Below are 20,977 nucleotides of genomic sequence, written 5' to 3'. Positions count from 1 at the left end.
GCCTCTATATAAGAAAATTAGTCTTTCTTCATGGGGCAGGACCGAAGTAGTTTACATTATTCTCTCCCCCCCATGTGATCTGAACAACAACCCTGTGAGGCAGGTTTGGCTGGAAGTCTGTGACTGGTCTGAAATCAGTCAGTCAGCTTCCACAGCAAGGACCTGGGTCCGGCAGATCCTATGCCCTCCTCAACGTCCATCACAGAATCTCTAGGAATTTCTCACCAACCTGGAACTGGCAGCCGTAGTCAGCACTGGGCCCAATGAGTTCTGCCTCAGAGGCCTGTAGTGAGACCTTTCAGTCCAACAGACTATCTCTGACAAACTGTTTAATAGGGAGGAGTCATCAGCCATTACATCAGCTTACAGCATTCCCCTCTCCTCTCCCCCCATTTTATCTGAACAACAACAACCCCGTGAGGCAGGTTAGCTTGGTTTGAAATCACCCAGTCAAGCTTCTACAGCCCTCACCTGGAGATTGGCAACAGTGGTTCCCCAGGAGGAAAGGCCTCCCTCAGAGGCCTGTAGTGATACCTTTCAGATCAACAGTCTCTCTCTGACAGACTGTTTAATAGGGAGGAGTCCTCAGCCATTACAACTGTTTACATCATTCTCCTCGCCTCTCCCTTCCCCCCTTTGATCTGAACAACAACAGCCCCGTGAGACAGTTTAGGCTGGTTTGAAATCACCCAGTCAGCTTCTACAGCCCTCACCTGGAGATTGGCAACAGTGGTTCTCCAGGAGGAAAGGCCTCTCCTTCAGAGTTCATTCTGTCACATGAGCCCACTGTAGCCTAATTGGAATAGAAAGAGTGAAGAGTATTGGCAGGTGAAAAGGGCCCCTCCATGCTGTGAATGAACATTCTTTTTGCCTCAGTTGAAGAGAAGGAACCCAACTGTTTTCTCATGAACACAGGCCCATAGCTGGGGAAGCGGGGACTGGGGGGCCAGGTACCACAAATCTTTCCCCTGTTTTACACCCTCCCACCTCCTTGCATGCTCTCAGATGGACTGTCCTGGACTTCCTATAACAGGCCCTGAGGAGAAGCAGTCCTGCTCAGTAAGCTCCCTGTCAGGAGAGAATTGATGGGGCTGGCGGTGGGCAGGGGAGAGCAGACTCAGTGAATGGCATGGCAGAGACAGTGTGAGCCAATCCTGCTCAAGCCACATCCATCCAATAAAAATCCTGAGAATTGCCACCCCGTTTGGGCTTTTATTATTTACCTGATAAAACACTTATTAAAACAGTTATGTCACACCTTTCCTCATGGTTCAAGGCAGCTTACGATAATAGTTTAAAACATTTTCAGTGAAAACTAAAAATAAAACAGCAACCCCCAAATCTCTTCCCCTCCCCCCTTAAAAGACACCTCCTATTCAAACCTCGTCAAAAGCCCTGGCAAATAAGCAGGCCTCCTGAAGAACTTCAAGGAGGGAGCGCCTTCATCTTTCCAGAAAGCCCATTCCATGTAGCCAGAGCTACTATGCAAAAGGCCCACTTACCACTACAGGTAGTGCCATTACACTTCGTTGTGTGTTAATATGAATGTGGTACAGGATGCACAATTAAATCCACCACTGATAATAATAAAAATGTGGTACTCAGCACATCTGCATTGTCTATTCTTGTGGATTAGTATCACAACTAGTTCATATCAATGTGTGAGGAAATGGACATATCAGTGGAAATAAAAAGTTATATATCCTTGGTAAAGCTTGTCATTTAAAAATGAACAACTTATTATTATTTGCTTTAAATATTTATATGCCACCTCTTCAGACACCTGTTACCAGCCAATAAAAACATGACATTTAAAAGTGCATAAACCATAAGAACAAAGGAGAAGCCATGTTGGATCAGGCCAATGGCCCATCCAGTCCAACACTATGTGTCACACAGTGGCAAAAAAACCCAACAAAACCAGGTGCCATCAGGAGATCCATCAGAGGGGCCAGGACACTAGAAACCCTCCATCCCCACCCCAAGCACCAAGAATACAGAGCATCACTGTCCCAGACAGAGAGTTCCAATAATATGCTGTGGCTAATAGTCACTGATGGACCTCTGCTCCATATGCTTATCCATTCCCCTCTTGAAGCTGGCCATGCTTGCAGCCACCACCACCACCTCCTGTGGCATTGAATTCCATGTGTTAATCCCCCTTTGGGTGAAGAAGTACTTCCTTTTATCAGTTCTAACCCGACTGCTCAGCAATTTCATTGAATATCCACAAGTTCTCATATTGTGAGAAAGGCAGAAAAGTACTTCTTTCTTTACCTTCTCTATCTCATGCATAATCTTGCAAACTTCTATCATGTCACCTTTCACTTGACATTTCTCCAAGCTAAAGAGCTCCAAGCGTTTTAACCTTTCTTCATAGGGAAAGTGTTCCAACCCTTTAACCATTCTAGTTGCCCTTTTCTGTGCTTTTCCCAATGCTATAATATCTTTTTTGAGGTGTGGTGACCAGAATTGTACACAGTATTCCAAATGAAGTTGCACCATCAATTTATACAGGGGCATTACAATACTGGCTGATTTGTTTTCAATTCCCTTCCTAATAATACTCAGCATAGTGTTGGTCTTTTTTATTGCAGTCGCACACTGTCTTGACATTTGCAGTGTGTTATCTATAATGACCCCAAGATCTCTCTCTTGGTCAGTCTCTGCCAGTTCACACCCCCACCAACTTGTATTTATAGTTAGCATTTTTTGCCCCAATGTGCATTACTTTCCACTTGGCCACATTAAACCTCATTTCCCATGTTGATGTCCACTCGCCTAGCATCAACAGATTGCTTTGGATTGCCTCACAATCCTCTCTGGTTCTTACCACCCTGCACAATTTACTGTCATCCGCAAATTTAGCCATTTCATTGCTTACTCCCAACTCCAAATCATTAATGAATATGAAAAAGCATAAAATACTCTGAAGCCTTATAATAATCCTCAGATTAGAAATGGATTATAAAAACAATTTTAAAAGAATATGCAAAGTTGATGCTGGATCACTGAGCTGCAAACCACTCCCTGAACATTTAGGTGCACAATAAACCTGCTTTGTACTGTCACTCAAAACCATTGACCTGTTAAGGACAGCCTCCTCATCTATTCTGTCTGGCAATGGCTTTCTGGTATCTCCAGTTTTGTTCTTTCACATCATCTGATCCTGTTATGTGGAGATGTTTGGTACAGAACCCGAGGCTTTCTGCAATCAAAGAAAATATTCTACCACTGTCCCACAGCCTCACTCCATTAATTAATTATTGTATGGCATTGTGTGGTATAGCTAGGAGATCCGAAGGTTGTCTGGCAGCCTATAGCTCTTTTAAGCAAGCTAGATTTATTTTGGGATCTAAGAGAGCTCTGAGAGAACTATGACTGGCCCAAAGTCACCCAGCTGGTTTCATGTGGAGGACTGGGGAATTGAACCCAGTTCTCCATGTTAGAGGCTGCTCTTAACAACTTCACCACGCTGGCTCTCTACCTCACCCTGTATGTGGTAGCAATAGTGATGGATTTCGTTTGAGCTTTGATCCTCTCCAAATTGAGTTGTGGAATAGATATCCAGAACCCACTATCCAAACTACCCCGAAGTTGGAGTCCACTATCCAAACTACCTCACAGTTGGACTGCAACCCTAGTATTTGGTGTTTGAATAACCTTGTTTGTTCTATTTATTTATTCAAAATTCCTGGATCCTGCCATCCCCACTCAAAAACAAAAACAGGGCACTCAAGGCAGCCTCTAAAGGATAAAAACTATGCAATCATTTATTTAAAAAGTTAAACTATCGAATATTAATTACAATAGAGCAGCAATAAAACAATAAAATAACAAAAAGCGTCACTCAGGCAGATTCCAATTCAACAAAAACATACCTCTGTGTTTATCATATTAAATGCTCATTACTTGAAGGGTTATATACTCCTGTTTAATGTTGCTTAATTGGACAGCTCCTTTCAAATATAGGCACGTGAATTTACCATTTACATTTATTGGATAGTTTAAACAGCGTCAGTTTTGCTTATAGCAGAAAGCACTCTTGGCCTGCAAAGGCACTGTTCTAAAGCTAATTACTGTCAATCTGTGCCTGATTGTTGTGTTCAGGTGTAAATTGCCTTCAAATTACTTAGCTTTTGTGAAAAGCAATTTGCATGGTGTTGCTAAACACTGCAAATCAGATAGATCTATCTGTCTGCATGACAACTGCAAGAACTCCCGTATTATATGTAACAAGGCTGAGGAGCATGATGATCTAACTAGTATAGGCAGATAGTCAAGGGCCTTAGCAAACTTTCTTTAGAGGATGAAGCTGCCATATTTTCACCTCAAAAAAAAAAAAAAAACCCCTAGATAAAACTGATGGATCACTACCAGACTTCATAAGGACTTGTAGGAATGTGGAATACAGAAAAGAAGCCCATATTTGTTGAACACTTAAAATAGTTCTTCTGCATCAATAAACAGGTTGTGGGACATTACCAGTCTTTCACTGCGTCTTTATTGCAGTATGGTAATAAATACTGGATACAAGAACCACGTGGCACAGAGTGGTAAAGCTACAATACTGCAGTTGGAGCCCTTTGCTCATGACTTGAGTTCAATCCCAGTGAAAGCTGGTTCAGATAGCTGGCTCCAGGTCGACTCAGCCTTCCATCCTTCCGAGGTCGGTAAAATGAGTACCCAGCTTCCTGGGGGGGAAGTGTAGATGACTGGGGAAGGCAATGGCAAACCACCCCATAAAAAGTCTGCCGTGAAAACGTGAAACCAACATCACCCCAGAGTCAGAAATGACTGGTGCTTGCACAGGGGACTACCTTTACTTTTAATAAATACTGGAAGCATGGGTGTGTAAAATAGGAGCTGATGAAAATTTCTGATTACACTAAAATAGAATCCATTGAAGAATGAATGCAAATAAAAGAGAACAGGATATTCTGTACTGGTAGGGTGGCCATAATGTCTGAAGGTCAGCCAGGGACACCTTTGGGGGGGGGAAGGCAGAGGTGCGTGCGCGCCGCCGGAAACAGGAAGTGATGTCACTTCCTGTGACCTCATTTCCCCCCCCACGCCACCTGCCGGAAACAGGAAGTGACATCACTTCCTGTGACATCATTTCCCCCAAATGACATCATTTCCCCCAAATGCCACTGCTGGAAACAGGAAGTGACTTCACAGCACTTCCTGTGACGTCCCCAAAAATCCCCCAAATATCACCGCCGGAAACACCAAGATTATTTATAGAGAGGGAAAGGGGGAAGTAAAGTTAAATGAAACTCTTTTTTTACTTTTTTCAAAGTGAGAAGACTAGAGAGAATGGGTTCCATGCTGAGAAGCCAGTCAGATTCCAGTGAGATTCCAGTGAGACTGTGCTGCATAATGCAGCCTATTTATTTTGTCCTGTTTGCTCTGTTGGCTCTATCTGCGCCACCTTCATCACTTTCGGGGTGTGGATCCCCCAGTGGGGTGGTCTCCCGACTCCCTCCGCCGGCTGTTTCTGATAGCCCTGCGCCCCCTCTTTCATTTGATATGTGTCCCGTGCGGGTGCCACCCTCCCGCCGGGAGATGCCGCAAAATGAGCCCCCTTGAGGCTTATGGCGGCAGGGCTCGGGGGAAGCGAGCTAGACTGCTGTTCTTTTGAGGGGTTATAGAGTGTTTCGAGCCCGTCCCTGTGGCATCGGTCCCATCATTGTGGGACCCAGGGGGCCGGCGCAGCGGCACGCCGAAGCAGCCTGTCACTAATAACACAGGTCGAGATGCAGGACAGGAACCCAGAAGTGACCGACAGGCTGAATTTGCCACTGGCGCCCTAGGCAACCACCTAGTTTGGCTAGTGGGTAAGCCAGCTCTGCTGGGTGCATGCAAATATACATACATGTATGCCTCAGTTGTGTGGACCAGTAGTATGGCCTTGAACTGTTGTTCAAAAATTGACTGAAAGATCAGTATATTTTACAGGACAAATTTAATGCCCTCAGAGTCTAAGATAAAAGGAAATGGAATACAATGCAATGGAATTAAAATTCTACAAAATAGGGACAAACAAAGCTGATCACAAATAAACTATGAGGTCACAATATGTACCTGAAAAGTACTTCGGATAATTGACAAATCACAGGGTTCTCTGACCATGCTAACAAAAACTTTCCATTTAGTCTCCTGAAGAGTATGTTTCCCAGGTGTGGTTTACTTGCAATGCCTAGAGCTCTGGTAAAAACCCTTCTAGACCATAAATGATATGACCAAGGCTTCTTTTCCTGGAAAAATAGGTACTTGAACTCTCAAGAGGGAAATGAAGGAGAAACACACAGGTGCCCCTTGAGAACTTTTAAACATTTTCTGAGGATTTTGTTTTCACAAAGAGGCTCCAGAACTCTGTTCCATTGCATTCCCCAAAGGGGGAAGGAACCCCTGGATATGACTCATAACAGTGAAGGGCAATCACATTTCAGAGAGCTCTGGGATAGAGCAGAGAAGTGCTACAAGCGTGAGGTTTGTGGCTCAGCTGGGGGAGTTGCTGAAAACTTCTGAGTTTGTGTGAAGGGCTGAAGGTGAAGGTGATTGAAGGTGATTGTTGCTGATTGATTATGAGTGGCTGTGTTCCCCACCCTCTTTGCATTATTAAGCTGTGCCTTGCCAGAGAGCTAAAGGGCTCTGTGGCTGTCGCTTTTAGTCTGAGGGGAGTGTAAGGACCAGGAACCCAGATTCCTTGTGTTCCCAGTAAGGTAAGTAGACTCTCCAGGCGGGGAGCCACATAAACAAACAGGGTTTAAAAGGGGACTGTATAATTTTAAAAAGCTATCATGAAGGTAGAATGCCAGCAGGGGGGTGGGGGCTTTCCAGTGTTTTGCACTGAGTGTCACATGTATGACTATCTGCCCACAGGACAGAAGTCTTGGGTGTGTGCTCGATGCAAGGAGCTCCTGGTCCTCAGGGAATGAGTTCGTACCCTTGAGGCTGAGGTGACTGACCTGGAGAAGCAGAGACAGTCAGTTAGGCACTCAGAAAAGACTCTCAGGGACATGTTAGATGAGCCCCACTCTGAACGTGGCAGCCCCATTGCTGCCAGGGAGCATGAGGGTCGAGAGGGAACAGGGCACCGGGCTGAGGATAAGAGGAATGCGCCCTCAGAAGACACCTCTTCTTCAGTTGGTGAGTGGGAAGCCTTTCACACCAAGGAACCATCCCTGGGCAGGGAGAGAGGGGGGATCTTGGTAGTTGGTGATTCGATCCTTAGGCAAGTAGACAGCTGGGTGGCAAAACCACATACTGACCGTATGGTGACTTGCCTGCCTGGTGCAAAGGTAGCGGACATTACGCGTGTAGTAGATAAGCTGATAGACAGTGCTGGGAAGGAACCTGTGGTCGTGGTGTATGTTGGCACCAACAATGTGGGGAAATGCAGTCGTGAGGTCCTGGAGGAAAAATTTAGGCTGCTAAGCGGGAGAGTTAAGGCCAGGACCTCCAAGGTACCCTTCTCAGAAGTGCTACCTGTTCCACGTGCAGGGCTGGAGAGACAGGCACAAATTAGAAGTCTCAATGCCCCTGTATAAATCGATGGTGCTGTAGTGTATCAAGAAATGTCATGCGACCCGACGGGGGGGGCAACTGGGCAGTCCCAGGAGCCCCAGCGCCGGGAGCCTGTCCCCGCCTATCTCCAGCTGTGGCGGGAAGTTCAACGGGGCTGGATTGGCCCAACCAACCCAGTAGGCTGCACCCGGGATTGTACATAAGCGGGACCCGGCCCGCGTGTTCCCTCTCTTGCAACGTGCTCCTAATAAACCATGTTGCCCTACTCTCGTCTCCGCTTCGAGTACGTTACACTGGCGACGAGGATGGGATCCTAGCCGCAGCGGCTACGACGGAGATCTGGGCAACAAGCGACTGTCGCCGCCATCATGGCCAACCAAAGCGGAATCACCAGCTACCTCGAGCCCTTCGACCCAACCAATCCAGAGGGATGGGAGTCCTACGCGGAGCGGGTCGAGTTCTACCTCCGGGCCAACAAGATCACTGACGCCGGAGCGAAGAGGGACGTTCTCATGAGCGTCTGCGGGCCTGCCACGTTCGAGATCGCCAAGGGTCTCTCGGCACCCGCCCGTCTGGCAGAGAAATCCTACGACGAGATCATCCGACTCCTCACGGGACACTTCTCACCACAGCCTTCGCGGGTGGCTCGCAGGTTCCTGTTCCACAAACGGGACCAGATCGCGGGCGAGTCCGCCGCAGACTACCTGGCGGCCCTCCGTAAACTCGCCGGGAACTGCAACCTCCCCCAACTGGAGGAAGCCCTGGCGGACAGATTCACGTGGGGCCTCCGCGACGAGAGGCTCCAGCAGAAGCTCTTCGCCAAAGAAGAGCTTACTCTCCAGGCCGCCTTCAGCGAAGCGGTGGCATGGGAACGAACCGCACGAACGTTTCCCCGGGCCAAGATGGAAGCTGCCCACCACGGAGAGCTGGACCAAGACGGCCCCGAGGAGGAGGAAGCCCATCAGCTACGCCGCCCAGCCGGGCCACCCAACAGAGCGACCCAACGCCCCCGAGCGACCGACCGACCACCAGCGTCGGAGAGAGCCCCGGCCACCAAGTGCGCCAGCTGCGGCGGCCCCCACGAGCGGAGAGACTGCCAATACCGGACCTGGGACTGCAGGAGCTGCGGAAAGACCGGCCACATTGCCAGGGCTTGCCGAGCCAAGCCCAACCGCAGGAAGCCGACCACGTACCACGAGTCCGCGGAGTCCCACGCGGTAGACTCCACGTCCCTACAGGTACTGAACTTGCCCCACGATTCCCCCGATAAAATCAAAGTGGCGGTCCTTATAGAGGGGAACCCCTGCCAAATGGAGGTGGACTCAGGGTCCTCCATTTCCCTTATTGCGGAAGAAACCCTAAGAGAACTGTGTCCCCGCCAGCGGCTGCAACTTCGGCTGGCAGACTTCATACTCCGGGACTTCCAGAAGAACCCGGTGCAAATTGTGGGGTGGGCGCGGGTACAAGTCGAGCGGGGGTCCTTCCACGGCCTGCTGGACATCCTGGTGGTTAAGCGCCAGCTGGCCACCCTGCTAGGTCTGGCCTGGTTCAAACCCTTGGGAATCCGCGTGGAGGGGGTGGGCCAGACCATAACGCCCCGGGGGTTCGGGGAGATTTGCAAGGAATTCCCCGAGGTATTCGATGGGTCCCTAGGGAGCTACCGGGGGCCGCCCATCTCCCTGCCCCTAGACCCCACGGTCAGACCGATTCGGCTCAAGGCCAGGAGGGTTCCGTTCGCCTTGAAACCTAAGATCGAGGCAGAGTTAGACCGCCTCACGGCACAAGGCGTCCTGGAGCCGGTGGACTACGCCACCTGGGAAACCCCCATCGTTACCCCCATCAAGCCAAACGGGGAGGTGCGGATCTGTGCCGATTATAAATGCACCATAAACAAGGCACTACAGGACAACCCCTATCCAGTGCCGGTGGTGAGCCATGTCCTGGCCGCCCTAGCGGGGGCTAGGATATTTGGGAAGCTAGACCTGGCCCAGGCCTACCAGCAGCTCCCAGTAGACAATAAGACGGCGGAGGCCCAAACGATCGTGACCCACAGGGGGGCTTTCCGGGTAAAGAGGCTTCAGTTTGGGGTTAGCGTCGCTCCGGGGATTTTCCAGAGCCTAATGGACGCTCTCCTTAAAGGGATCCCAGGAGTCCAGCCATTTTTCGACGACGTTTTAGTCGCCGCCCCGGACCCCGAGGAATTCGGCAACCGCCTTCGAGAGGTGCTCCGCCGGTTCCAGGCAGCGGGGCTCAAGGTCAAGAGAGAGAAATGCTTGCTGGGGGTTCCACGGGTAGAGTTTCTGGGGTTCGCCGTTGACGCAGCAGGAATCCACCCCACGGAAGAAAAGACCCGAGCCATCGTGCAAGCCCCGGCTCCCACTTGTAAAGCGGAGCTCCAAAGCTTCTTGGGGGTGCTCAACTTTTACCACTCCTTCCTCCCCCACAAGGCAGCCCTGGCGGAGCCCCTTCACCGGCTGCTGGACAAAAAAGCCCCTTGGGTTTGGGGCAAACGACAGGCCGCGGCGTTTCAGGCGGTCAAGGACGTCCTGGTGTCCAATGCGGTGCTCCACCATTTTGACGAGGCCCTCCCCGTCATCCTGGCCTGCGATGCGTCGCCGTATGGGGTGGGAGCAGTCCTGGGGCACCAGCTTCCGGACGGGAGGGAGGTACCGGTCGCATATTACTCCCGCACGCTCACTTCAGCCGAGCGCAACTACGCGCAGATAGATAAAGAGGCCCTGGCAATCGTGGCAGGGGTCCGAAAGTTCCACGAGTATCTATATGGGAGAAGGTTCACCATTGCCACGGACCACAAGCCCCTCTTAGGTCTACTGGCCCCAGACCGACAAACCCCCCAAATACTCTCACAGCGCGTGTTGAGGTGGAACCAATTCCTCAACTCATACACATACACACTGGTTCATAGGGCCGGCAAGGCTATGGGACACGCGGATGCGCTTAGCCGTTTGCCGCTTCCGGAGACGGGTCCGGACCCCGCACCCGCACACCAGGTCATGATGATAGAGAGCCTCCCAGAGCCGCCCCTCCACGCAACGGAGGTGGCCAAGGCCACCCAGAAACACAAGACACTGGCACGGGTGCTCGACTGGGTGGTGAGGGGGTGGCCAGAGGGAAACATGGGGGAAGAATTCAAGCCTTACAAGGCGAGGAGGGAGGAATTAGCCGCACACAAGGGCTGCATACTTTGGGGCAGTAGGGTAGTGATTCCACCTCCGCTCCAAAAGCGTGTTCTAGAATCCCTACACGAGACTCATCCCGGCATAGTGCGAATGAAGGCTCTGGCCAGGAGCTACGTCTGGTGGCCGGGAATGGACGGGGAGATCGAGGGCTGGGTCCGCGGGTGCCAGACCTGCCAGGAATCCCGGCCCGAGCCGCCCAGCGCCCCCGTCACTAGGTGGGAGTCCACCCGGAAACCATGGTCGAGACTCCATATCGACTTTGCGGGCCCATTCCAGGGGCAGACCTTCATCATAATAGTGGACTCCTACACCAAATGGCTGGAGGTCATCCCCGTAGGGTCCACCTCGTCCACAGCCGCGATCAGAGCTCTGCGCAGGGTCCTATGCACACATGGCATCCCGGACACCATAGTCTCTGATAACGGGGCCGCCTTCACCTCAGCCGACTTCCAGGCGTTCCTGCAAAGATACCTGATCAGGCACATAAGGTCGGCTCCCTTCCATCCGGCCACCAACGGCCAGGCGGAGCGGATGGTCCGCACAACAAAGGAGGCCCTCGGCCGAATTGTACAGGGGGACTGGGACCACAGGCTGGCCGCGTTCCTCTTCGATAATCGGATCACCCCTAACCCGGTCACAGGAGTCAGCCCGGCTGAGCTCCTCATGGGACGCAAACTCATAACCCGGCTGGACCGGCTGCATCCCGACCGGGCTTCAGACACCCGCGGGAGCCCCGAAGTCCAAGACGCCGCCCGGGGCTTCTTCGCGGGCGACCCAGTTTTCGCCCGAAACTATGCAAGGGGCCCCGATTGGGTGGCGGGGCGGGTACTGAGGGTAACCGGGTCCCGCCACTACGACATATCAACGGAGGGGGGCCAGGTACTACGGCGGCACATTGATCAGTTGAGGCGCCGCACCCTTCCGGAGGCCCCCACGGACACGGACGAGGCTATATCCAGCGAGGAGCCTAACGGAGACCGCCTAGATGACGCGATCCCAACATCCGTGATGCGGGCGCCGGAGGTACCGGAACCGACCGAAACCGAGGGATCCGCGGAACCGGACGGGCCGCCCCCGTCCACTCCAGGACCTACCGAGGCACCATCCTCGGCGGCCGCGCCGCCGCCACCGGGACCCCCCAGACGGTCCACTCGGGAGCGCCGGCCCCCCGCATACTTACAGGACTTTGTACATTAACCAGGGGGGGAGGGGTGTAGTGTATCAAGAAATGTCATGCGACCCGACGGGGGGGGCAACTGGGCAGTCCCAGGAGCCCCAGCGCCGGGAGCCTGTCCCCGCCTATCTCCAGCTGTGGCGGGAAGTTCAACGGGGCTGGATTGGCCCAACCAACCCAGTAGGCTGCACCCGGGATTGTACATAAGCGGGACCCGGCCCGCGTGTTCCCTCTCTTGCAACGTGCTCCTAATAAACCATGTTGCCCTACTCTCGTCTCCGCTTCGAGTACGTTACAGGTGCGGTCTCATTTGGAGTACTGTGTGCAGTTCTGGTCACCGCACCTCAAAAAGGATATTTTAGCATTGGAGAAAGTCCAGAAAAGGGCAACTAGAATGATTAAAGGGCTGGAACACTTTCCCTATGAAGAAAGGTTGAAACGCTTGGGACTCTTTAGCTTGGAGAAACGTCGACTGCGGGGTGACATGATAGAGGTTTACAAGATAATGCATGGGATGGAGAAAGTAGAGAAAGAAGTACTTTTCTCCCTTTCTCACAATGCAAGAACTCGTGGGCATTCGATGAAATTGCTGAGCAGTCAGGTTAAAACGGATAAAAGGAAGTACTTCTTCAACCAAAGGGTGATTAACATGTGGAATTCACTGCCACAGGAGGTGGTGGCGGCCACAAACATAGCCACCTTCAGGAAGGGTTTAGATAAAAATATGGAGCAGAGGTCCATCACTGGCTATTAGCCACAGTGTGTGTGTGTGTGTGTGTATAAATTTTTTTGCCACTGTGTGACACAGAGTGTTGGACTGGATGGGCCATTGGCCTGATCTAACATGGCTTCTCTTATGTTCTTATGATGAGACGATGGTGTAAGGAGGAAGGGTTTAAGTGAGTGAGTATAAATGGGCAGTCTTTGCAGTGGAGGAGGGTAAACAGTGGAGTGCCGCAGGGCTCAGTACTGGGTCCCATGCTCTTTCATGATTTGGAGTTGAGAGTAAGCAGTGAAGTGGCCAAGTTTGTAGATGACACTAAATTGTTCAGGGTGGTGAAAACCAGAGAGATTTGTGAGGAACTCCAAAAGGATCTGTTGAGGCTGGGTGAGTGGGTGTCAATGTGGCAGATGAGGTTCAGTGTGGCAAAGTGCAAAGTAATGCACACTGGGGCCAAGAATCCCAGCTACAAATACAAATTGATGGGGTGTGAACTGGCAGAGACTGACCAAGAGAGAGATCTTGGGGTCGTGGTAGATAACTCACTGAAAATGTCAAGATAGTGTGCGATTGCAATTAAAAAAGGCCAACGCCATGCTGGGAATTATTATGAAGGGAATTGAAAACAAATCAGCCAATATCATAATGCCCCTGTATAAATTGATGGTGCGGTCTCATTTGGAATACTGTGTACAATTCTGGTCACCGCACCTCAAAAAAGATATTATAGCATTGGAAAAAGTGCAGAAAAGGGCAACTAGAATGATTAAAGGTTTGGAACACTTTCCCTATGAAGAAAGGTTAAAATGCTTGGGGCTCTTTAGTTTGGAGAAATTTCGACTGCGGGGTGACATGATAGAGGTTTACAAGATTATGCACGGGATGGAGAAGGTAGAGAAAGAAGTCCTTTTCTTCCTTTCTCACAATACAAGAACTCGTGGGCATTCGATGAAATTGCTGACCAGTTGGGTTAGAACAGATAAAAGGAGGTACTTCTTCACCCAGTGGGAATTCCCTGCCACATGAAGTGGTAGAAGCTACAAGCATAGCCAGCTTCAAGAGGGTGTTAGATAAAAATACAGAGCAGAGGTCCATCAGTGGCTATTAGTCACAGTGGGTAGGTAGGTAGACAGACAGACAGACAGACAGACAGATTTTGGCTACTGTGTGACACAGAGTGTTGGACTGGATGGGCCATTAGCCTGATGCAACATGGCTTCTTTTATGTTCTTAATCCTCCCCCTTCCAATGGGTTTCACATGAGAAGAAATAACTTTTTACACATTCCCTGCAAAGTGCTTTTCAAAATCCAACCTCCCTTGGCAATTCTGCTTCCCAGGTAATAAATGCCACTTCTCCTGTCAAAGGGGGGAAAGTAATTGGTTGTGTAGAAACCTTTTTGCAACTATCATTCTTGCAATTACACAATTCCTGACTCTTCCAGCCATCATTTTCTATCAGGTATGGTGGTAGGTATAGATTTCTTGACCTCCCAATTATAATCCTGTCATCTTTAACAGTAATGGTGTTATCAGAAAGATGGGAATGGTGGATAAACTATAAAGAAGGATAATCCATTAAATGCATTGTTTTATGCCCTCTCTGTTAGTTACTCCCTCACAAAACACAAGGTTTTCTTATTCTGGAATCAGTAGGACCTGGCCAAGAGGACAGGATGATGGATAGTCCCATAGGCCTAGATTTGAAGGGTGAGGCTTCTGAATTTGGAGGAAGAAGGTTCACATTGCAAGTCTCTTCCCCAATTTAAACTTCATCAGTATCACTAGGTGCTATTTGTCAACAGACAAATTTTGTTAAATTGGCTGCTTAACTGGGTATCTGATTATCTGGGTATCTGAATATCTGGCTAGAAATTCGTTAAAACTGATGAGAGCAGAAAGAGGAGCAAAGAAATACCTACTTCTTTTTTTCAATAACACTCCCTGCCCCTTATACATTCTACTGTAATAGGGTTGCCAAGTCTATTTCAAGAAATATCTGGGGACTTTGGGGGTGGAGCCAGGAGACTTTGGGGGTGGAGCCAGGAGACATTAGGGGTGGAGCCAAGATCAAGGCTGTGACAAGCATAATAACTCCAAAGGGAGTTCTGGCCCTCACATTTAAAGGGACAGCACACCTTTTCAGTTCCTTCCTTCCATAGGAAATCATGAAGGATAGGGGCACCTTCTTTTGGGGCTCATAGAATTGGACCTCCTGGTCCAATCGTTTTGAAATTTGGGGGGTATTTTGGGGAGAGGCATTAGATGCTATACTGAGAATTTGGTGCCTCTACTCCAAAAAACAGCCCCCCCAGAGCCCCTATGGATCAATTCTCCATGATTTTCTATGGGAATAAATCTCCATAGGGAATAATAGAGTTCCCAGCAGACATTTCCCTCCCCTCCCCCCGCTTTCTAATTACCCTGAAGCGGGGGGAGGGCCTCCAAACTGGGGGATCCCCTGCCCTCACCTGGGGATTGGCAACCCTATACTGTAATGCCTCCTGAATAGAAAATTGTTTTGAGTCTCTGGCACTGGATCATCGGATTAAAGCAATAGTTACATCCCTTGCAGCTTACAGTAGGCCCTGTAAGAAGAGCCCAGTAAGTTTTTGGAGGATTGGCTACATCAGGGGTGTGTAGCCTGATATGCAAAGGAGTTCCTGCTACAAAAAAAAAGTTCTGATTACATCCAACGTTCCCTCTAAGCTGCAGAATCTTGTGAGCAAAAATTCTATTTTGTGAGCTACTTGTATTAAAGTTGTGAACTACTGCATAGATTAGTGTGCTCTGGGATCATCCTTCCGTAGCTAAGATAAAAATCTGTGAGCTGGAGGCTAAAAATCTGTGAGTTAGCTCACGCTAACTCAGCTTAGAGGGAACACTGGTTACATCTATAAGTTTTTACTAAGATCAGTGTGCTGTGCAACAAGACTGTCTCTTTCTACAAATATTTAGAGAAAAAATGTTCACATCATCTCTCTAAAAGTAGACTTTGAATGGTCATATCTTAAGCAAGCAGTCCCTGATCCTGCAACATTCCTGCCAGTAGCTGAAGATATCGAAGAAGTAAAAGTTGCTTTTCAGCTTCTGCACAGATGCTTGAACAGCTGGGCTATTTAAAAGAGCAAGACCTCCTTGATTTATGATTAATGATGGCTGACCAGTTCAGCTAAATTATGAAGCATATAAAGGCAAATCAGCAAGAAGGTGGCCCTAAGGGCTTCAAGTGGACCCTATAGGCTAGATCCAAGCCAGTCATCTGGTTCCAAATTGGAAACACTAACGCTGAAAAGTACTAGTATTCCAGCTTGATGGAGCATGATTGCAGACTATAAAATATCAATGCTCTTACTGTGAGTTGGAAAAGTGTTAGTTCTGCAGTCTAGCCTGTTCTTAATCAGAGTGACCTATTTATAAATTCTAACAAAACAGAAGTGAATTAATTGGATTACATAAACCATTGTAATAATGTGCAAAGCATCGTTTGGAGATTTTAATAGCCCACTCAATTCTCTTTTCAGATTTTGCAGCTGCATTACATTGCTAAAAAAATGAGTCAGCAAGCCTGTGTGGATAATGGTCACATCATATGACTACTATGGAATCCTTATACAGATTATTTAAATCAGTTGACAGCGAATAAATTTTTCCTTCTGTTCTACTATTTTTCAAAGGGTTAATCTTTGTAGAAAAGTTTCAGATGTTAGCTGTATTGGTCCACAGTAGAAAAGCTAGATTCTAGCCCAGTAGCACTTTAGAGAGCAATTAAGATGGGGGCAGGGCTTTTTTTTTTTTTTTGTAGAAAAAGCCCAGGACTTCATTTGTATATCAGACCGCACCCCTTGATGCAAAGCCAGTTGGAACAGCATTCCTGTGCCTTCCTGCTCAAAAAAAGCCCTGGATGGGGGGTGGGGAGCTATAACCTTCTGAAAATCAATGCTGCCTTCATTAGATATGAGTTGGATCTCCATTCCAACCCATATATGACAAACGGAACTTCGACACTCAAAAGCTTATACCCAAAAATCCAGCTTGTCTCTAAGGTGCTAATGGACTCAAATATAACTGTTCTTTGTAGGGGAAAAACAAGATGAAATTTTGCAGATTTTTTTTCATAAATATTTGTTTCAGAAGCTATTCTTCTGGAATCAGTACACCATGCTATTTTAAAATTGCAAAAATGGCATTTATGGCATTAGCAGCCATGGGTTACCCCTTCAGTCAAATGAAGTTCAGGGCAGCATTGGTCAGGGTAGGAAATGTTCCAGAAAAAGGGGAGAGGCAGCAGGTTAGCAACTTAAACAAGTTATGCCCCTCCCAAGCAGACATTTCCTGGTTTTCACTGATGAGACCTGCTGCCTTGCCTTGTGCAGTTTTCAGATCTGGTGGAGTAATAAATAGGGCTGTGGAGTGTCATGTGTCTGCAGAGTGTGTTTGTGTGCACTAGGGATTTGTGCACATTGGAAGCCGGAGTGGTTTCATTTAAAGGGAGTTTGGTGTACATTTGGATGAATGTGGGGTTGGGGTGCTACAAGGCTTTCTTCTTTTAGGATCATTCATCTTCTCATTTTCTTTCTTTAAAAAAAAAAAAACCCTTCCCTTTCATTTTCTTTCTTGTTCTTTTCCATATAGATTTGGCCTTTGGAGGCAGAGGTCCCTTTTCTTTGGTATCCTTTACAAGTCCTCCTGTTGACCATCTAAGTTTCAATATTCCTTTACCCAGGACTTATGGCAGATCTATTCTAGTTGAGGTGATAAGATCTTTATTGTAACTTGTAGTCTTATTAGAATTGTATCCATTAACTAGAGTACTGTTGGTTTATTCAAACTGTTATTGTCGCCAAGCTAGGTTAGTGCAACTGCTGAGTGATTTAGCCAAACAGGTTTGGAGTTACAGTGCTTCTATTATAGTTGCTCCATAAACAGATTTTGGAATAATACACCAAGTTTGTATTGCACATTGTATTACACATTGAATGCTTGTATTTGCCAGGAGTTTGCATTGCAAATTAAGGAATAAGCATTGCATGGATCTGGGGCATTGTAAGAATTTTACTTTGCAAGTTAGGTAATAAGCTATTGGTGGCATTGTAAAGGATTGGCAATTCAAAATAACTAAAGGGAGATGGCATTATTTGGGCATTCCAAGGCTTTTGCATTGCAAATGGAAATAGCAGAATTTGTGGCACTGCAAGTGGTTACATAGTAAGCACAGTTGGTGGTAGGCAAGGGGTTTGGTGTTGCAGTTAAAGCAGGGTTGCCAGCCCCCAGGTGGGAGTGGGGGATTCCCTGATTCCATGGACTTCTGGCCAGCAGGGGAAGCCCTGCCCCTGACAGCCATGATCTGGCTTGATGTCCCCAGCATGATGACGTCACTTCTGTGTGACATCATCGTATCAGGGATGTTGCAAGCAACAACATCTGGCACCACTAAGTTAAAATGAATTGCTCTGCTGATTGAACTTCAAAGGAATTAATCAGAGATACCTGATTGTTTTCTAATATTCTTGCCATTCTTTTGCAGTGTGAGGTGTCCAAGATAACTAACAAAGGCAACTTGGAAATGCAGAAGACTGGAAGCCCTACCCCCACCCTCCAGAAAAAGGTGCCCATTCCACAGTTGTCTGGTGAGGAACACTCTAGCATTTGCAAGTATTGGCCAGAACAGATATGCCTGAGGATTAGTACAGCAGCTGCATTTACATGACAAAAGGCAAGCAGGGCACCTTTGCTCACAAATGTAGTGAAGTGTTAATCTGCTGCTGCTACGACTACTACTACTACTATTGTTGTTGTTGTTGTTGTTATTATTATTGTATTTTTGACTGCCCTTCCTAGAAACTGGGCTCAGAGTGGTTTACAGTGATATACAAACTAGCAAAAGAATAATTAAAACTGAAATGGCAGACAATAAAACATTAGATTCAAGAAAAACAAGATGGTGTCCAAGTTCTGAATGGTGTTGCTATCTCTTTAGGTGCACGCGCGCGTGTGTGAAAAAAGTGGAAGTGCCAAGGTGGAACCATTGCTGCCCTCCACCAAATTCCCGGTGGAACATCACTGCCTTACAAGCCCTGTGGAACCATAAGTCCCACAGGGCCTGGGTGGAACTTGGCAGAGAGTTCTACCAGGTTGGGGACAGGGCAAAAAAAAGCTCTGGCCCAAGTTGAGGACATCAAACAGTGCCAGGCCCATGGAGGATTTGCAACCAGGAAATAAGAAAAATACTCTCCGTGTAAAGAAACAATATCAAAATATAATTACAATGATTTCATTCTCCAATACAACAATATATTATAGTAACAGCAATATAGATTTCCAGTGACAAAAATGCCATCCAAAGCACGCAGCTCTACTACTGTCCATGAGATGATGCAACATTCACTAAATACAGTCCAATGATGATGCAAAACCAGTCCGTTCTCATTGCGTTCCCAATAAAATGCTGACAGATGGAGAATGGCAGCAGCATTTTGAACAAGGAAATTAATTAGAGAAAGCCTAGAAAACAGTGAATTGTAATGAAAAGGCACCATCAGACTACTGCACCTAAAAATAAATAAGACGGTCCCAGAGGAAGGATCATATGGATCTGAAATGAGAATGGACCGGTTTTGCATCATTGCTGGACTGTATTCAGTGAATGTTGCATCATCTCATGGACAGTAGTGGAGCTGTGTGCTTCAGATGGTATTTTTGTCACTGGAAATTTATATTGCTGTTACTATAATATATTGTATTGGAGAATGGAATTGTAATTATATTTTGATATTGTTTCTTTACATGGAGAGTATTTTTCTTGTTATTTCCAAGTTTAGGACAGCCAGATGCCTCTTGGGCCAGGGCCCTGGCTCTGCTGATCAAAACTTTGCAGTAATTAATGAGAGATACTGCATGGGTTGAGATGGAGTGCCCTTAGTGACCAGCATCATTTCAAACCTGTAGCTTTACAGTGTATTGGTTGTGGGGGAGGGGTGACAATTGGCACCTCTCAGCACATTTCATGTACAAGGAAGGATAAATGTCCATTGGCCACATTTGGAGCCAGGGTAGATCTGCCCAACAAAGGCAGCCATTGGCAAGATACAAGAGGGTATATCTGCAATGCAGTGACCTGACTATGAGTACTAGGTAGAAAACCAGAAGGGGAGTGAGGGCTACCCAGTGTTTTGCAGGGAGCGCCACATGCATGATTATTGAAGATATTGGATTTATATCCCGCCTCCACTCCGAAGAGTCTCAGAGCGGCTCACAATCTCCTTTATCTTCCTCCCCCACAACAGACACCTTGTGAGGTGGGTGGGGCTGGAGAGGGCTCTCACAGCAGCTGCCCTTTCAAGGACAGCCTCTGCCAGAGCTATGGCTGACCCAAGGCCATTCCAGCAGGTGCAAGTGGAGGAGTGGGGAATCAAACCCGGTTCTCCCAGATAAGAGTCCGCACACTTAACCACTACACCAAACTGACTTATATGCCCACTGAGTGGAAATCATGAGTGTGTGTTGGGTGGGGATATAATATCATCCACCTGATCAAACCCTTGAGGCTGATCCTGAGAAGATTGCTTGCATGGTTAACAAGACACAAAAAGTAAAAAAAAAAAGTTTCTTTTAAAAAGTGGAAGATCTGCCCCAATTAATTGAACAAAAGGGACCATAGGGTCTGCCAAAAGTGTAAGTTAATAATTAGGGATGCAAAAAGAGAATCTGAGGAGCAGGTTGCTAAAAGTATCTAGACAAACATTTCTTTAAATATACCAAGAGCAGGAAACCAGCTAGAGAAGCAGTTGGGCCTTTGGATGAGAAAGGAATAAAGGAATTGCTAAAGGAGATGAAGGGAATTTTTTTCTTCTGTGTTCATTGTGGAAAGTGTGGGACGTGAACCCATGCCACAGCCACTATTTTCAGGGTGGAATTCTAAAGAATTGAGACAAATTGAGGACACAATATATGAAGTTCTAGATCTACTAGAAAATTAAAAACTGGTAAATCTCCAGGTCCTGATGGCATACACCTGAGAGTTTTAGGGCACTCAGATATGGGATTGTTTATATACTAATCCATATAATAAAATCTAGCACTAAATTCAGCCACTGTACCAGTAGACTGGTGATGGGAAATACACGTTGAATTCAGAGGCTTGGAATGGCAATAATTGGAGTCGAGGCTTAAGCTTATCAAAAGAAATAAATTTTACTAGAAAACATTAGGATAGGGTACTTGGGATAAAAAGAAAACAATTTAGCATACCAGCTAGTCTAACTATGTCTGTCCTCTACATGGCTAAATTATAACATCTTTGTCTAACAGTGTCTTCTTCCCAAAGAGCATTTCGCCAGGAAGAAGAGCA

The 20,977-nt window shown here is 47.6% G+C and overlaps 2 protein-coding genes across 3 annotated transcripts in view; one reads left to right on the top strand and one right to left on the bottom strand.

Annotated features, from left to right (window-relative positions):
• SPON1 (spondin 1) overlaps positions 1-20,977 on the bottom strand; it is a 686,539-nt gene that overhangs the window by 588,915 nt on the left and 76,647 nt on the right. The window lies entirely within an intron of this gene.
• LOC132589856 (uncharacterized protein K02A2.6-like) lies at positions 10,728-11,435 on the top strand (the record flags this gene model as incomplete). The annotated part of the gene is made up of 1 exon (XM_060262639.1): positions 10,728-11,435. A coding segment is annotated over one exon (708 nt), but the record flags the coding sequence as incomplete, so codon positions are not given.

Source organism: Heteronotia binoei, chromosome 21 (assembly GCF_032191835.1).
Source record: "Heteronotia binoei isolate CCM8104 ecotype False Entrance Well chromosome 21, APGP_CSIRO_Hbin_v1, whole genome shotgun sequence".
Classification (NCBI taxonomy): Eukaryota; Metazoa; Chordata; class Lepidosauria; order Squamata; family Gekkonidae; genus Heteronotia; species Heteronotia binoei.
The sequence above is the reverse complement of the archived record's forward strand: the minus strand, read 5'-3'. Positions and strand labels throughout refer to the sequence as shown.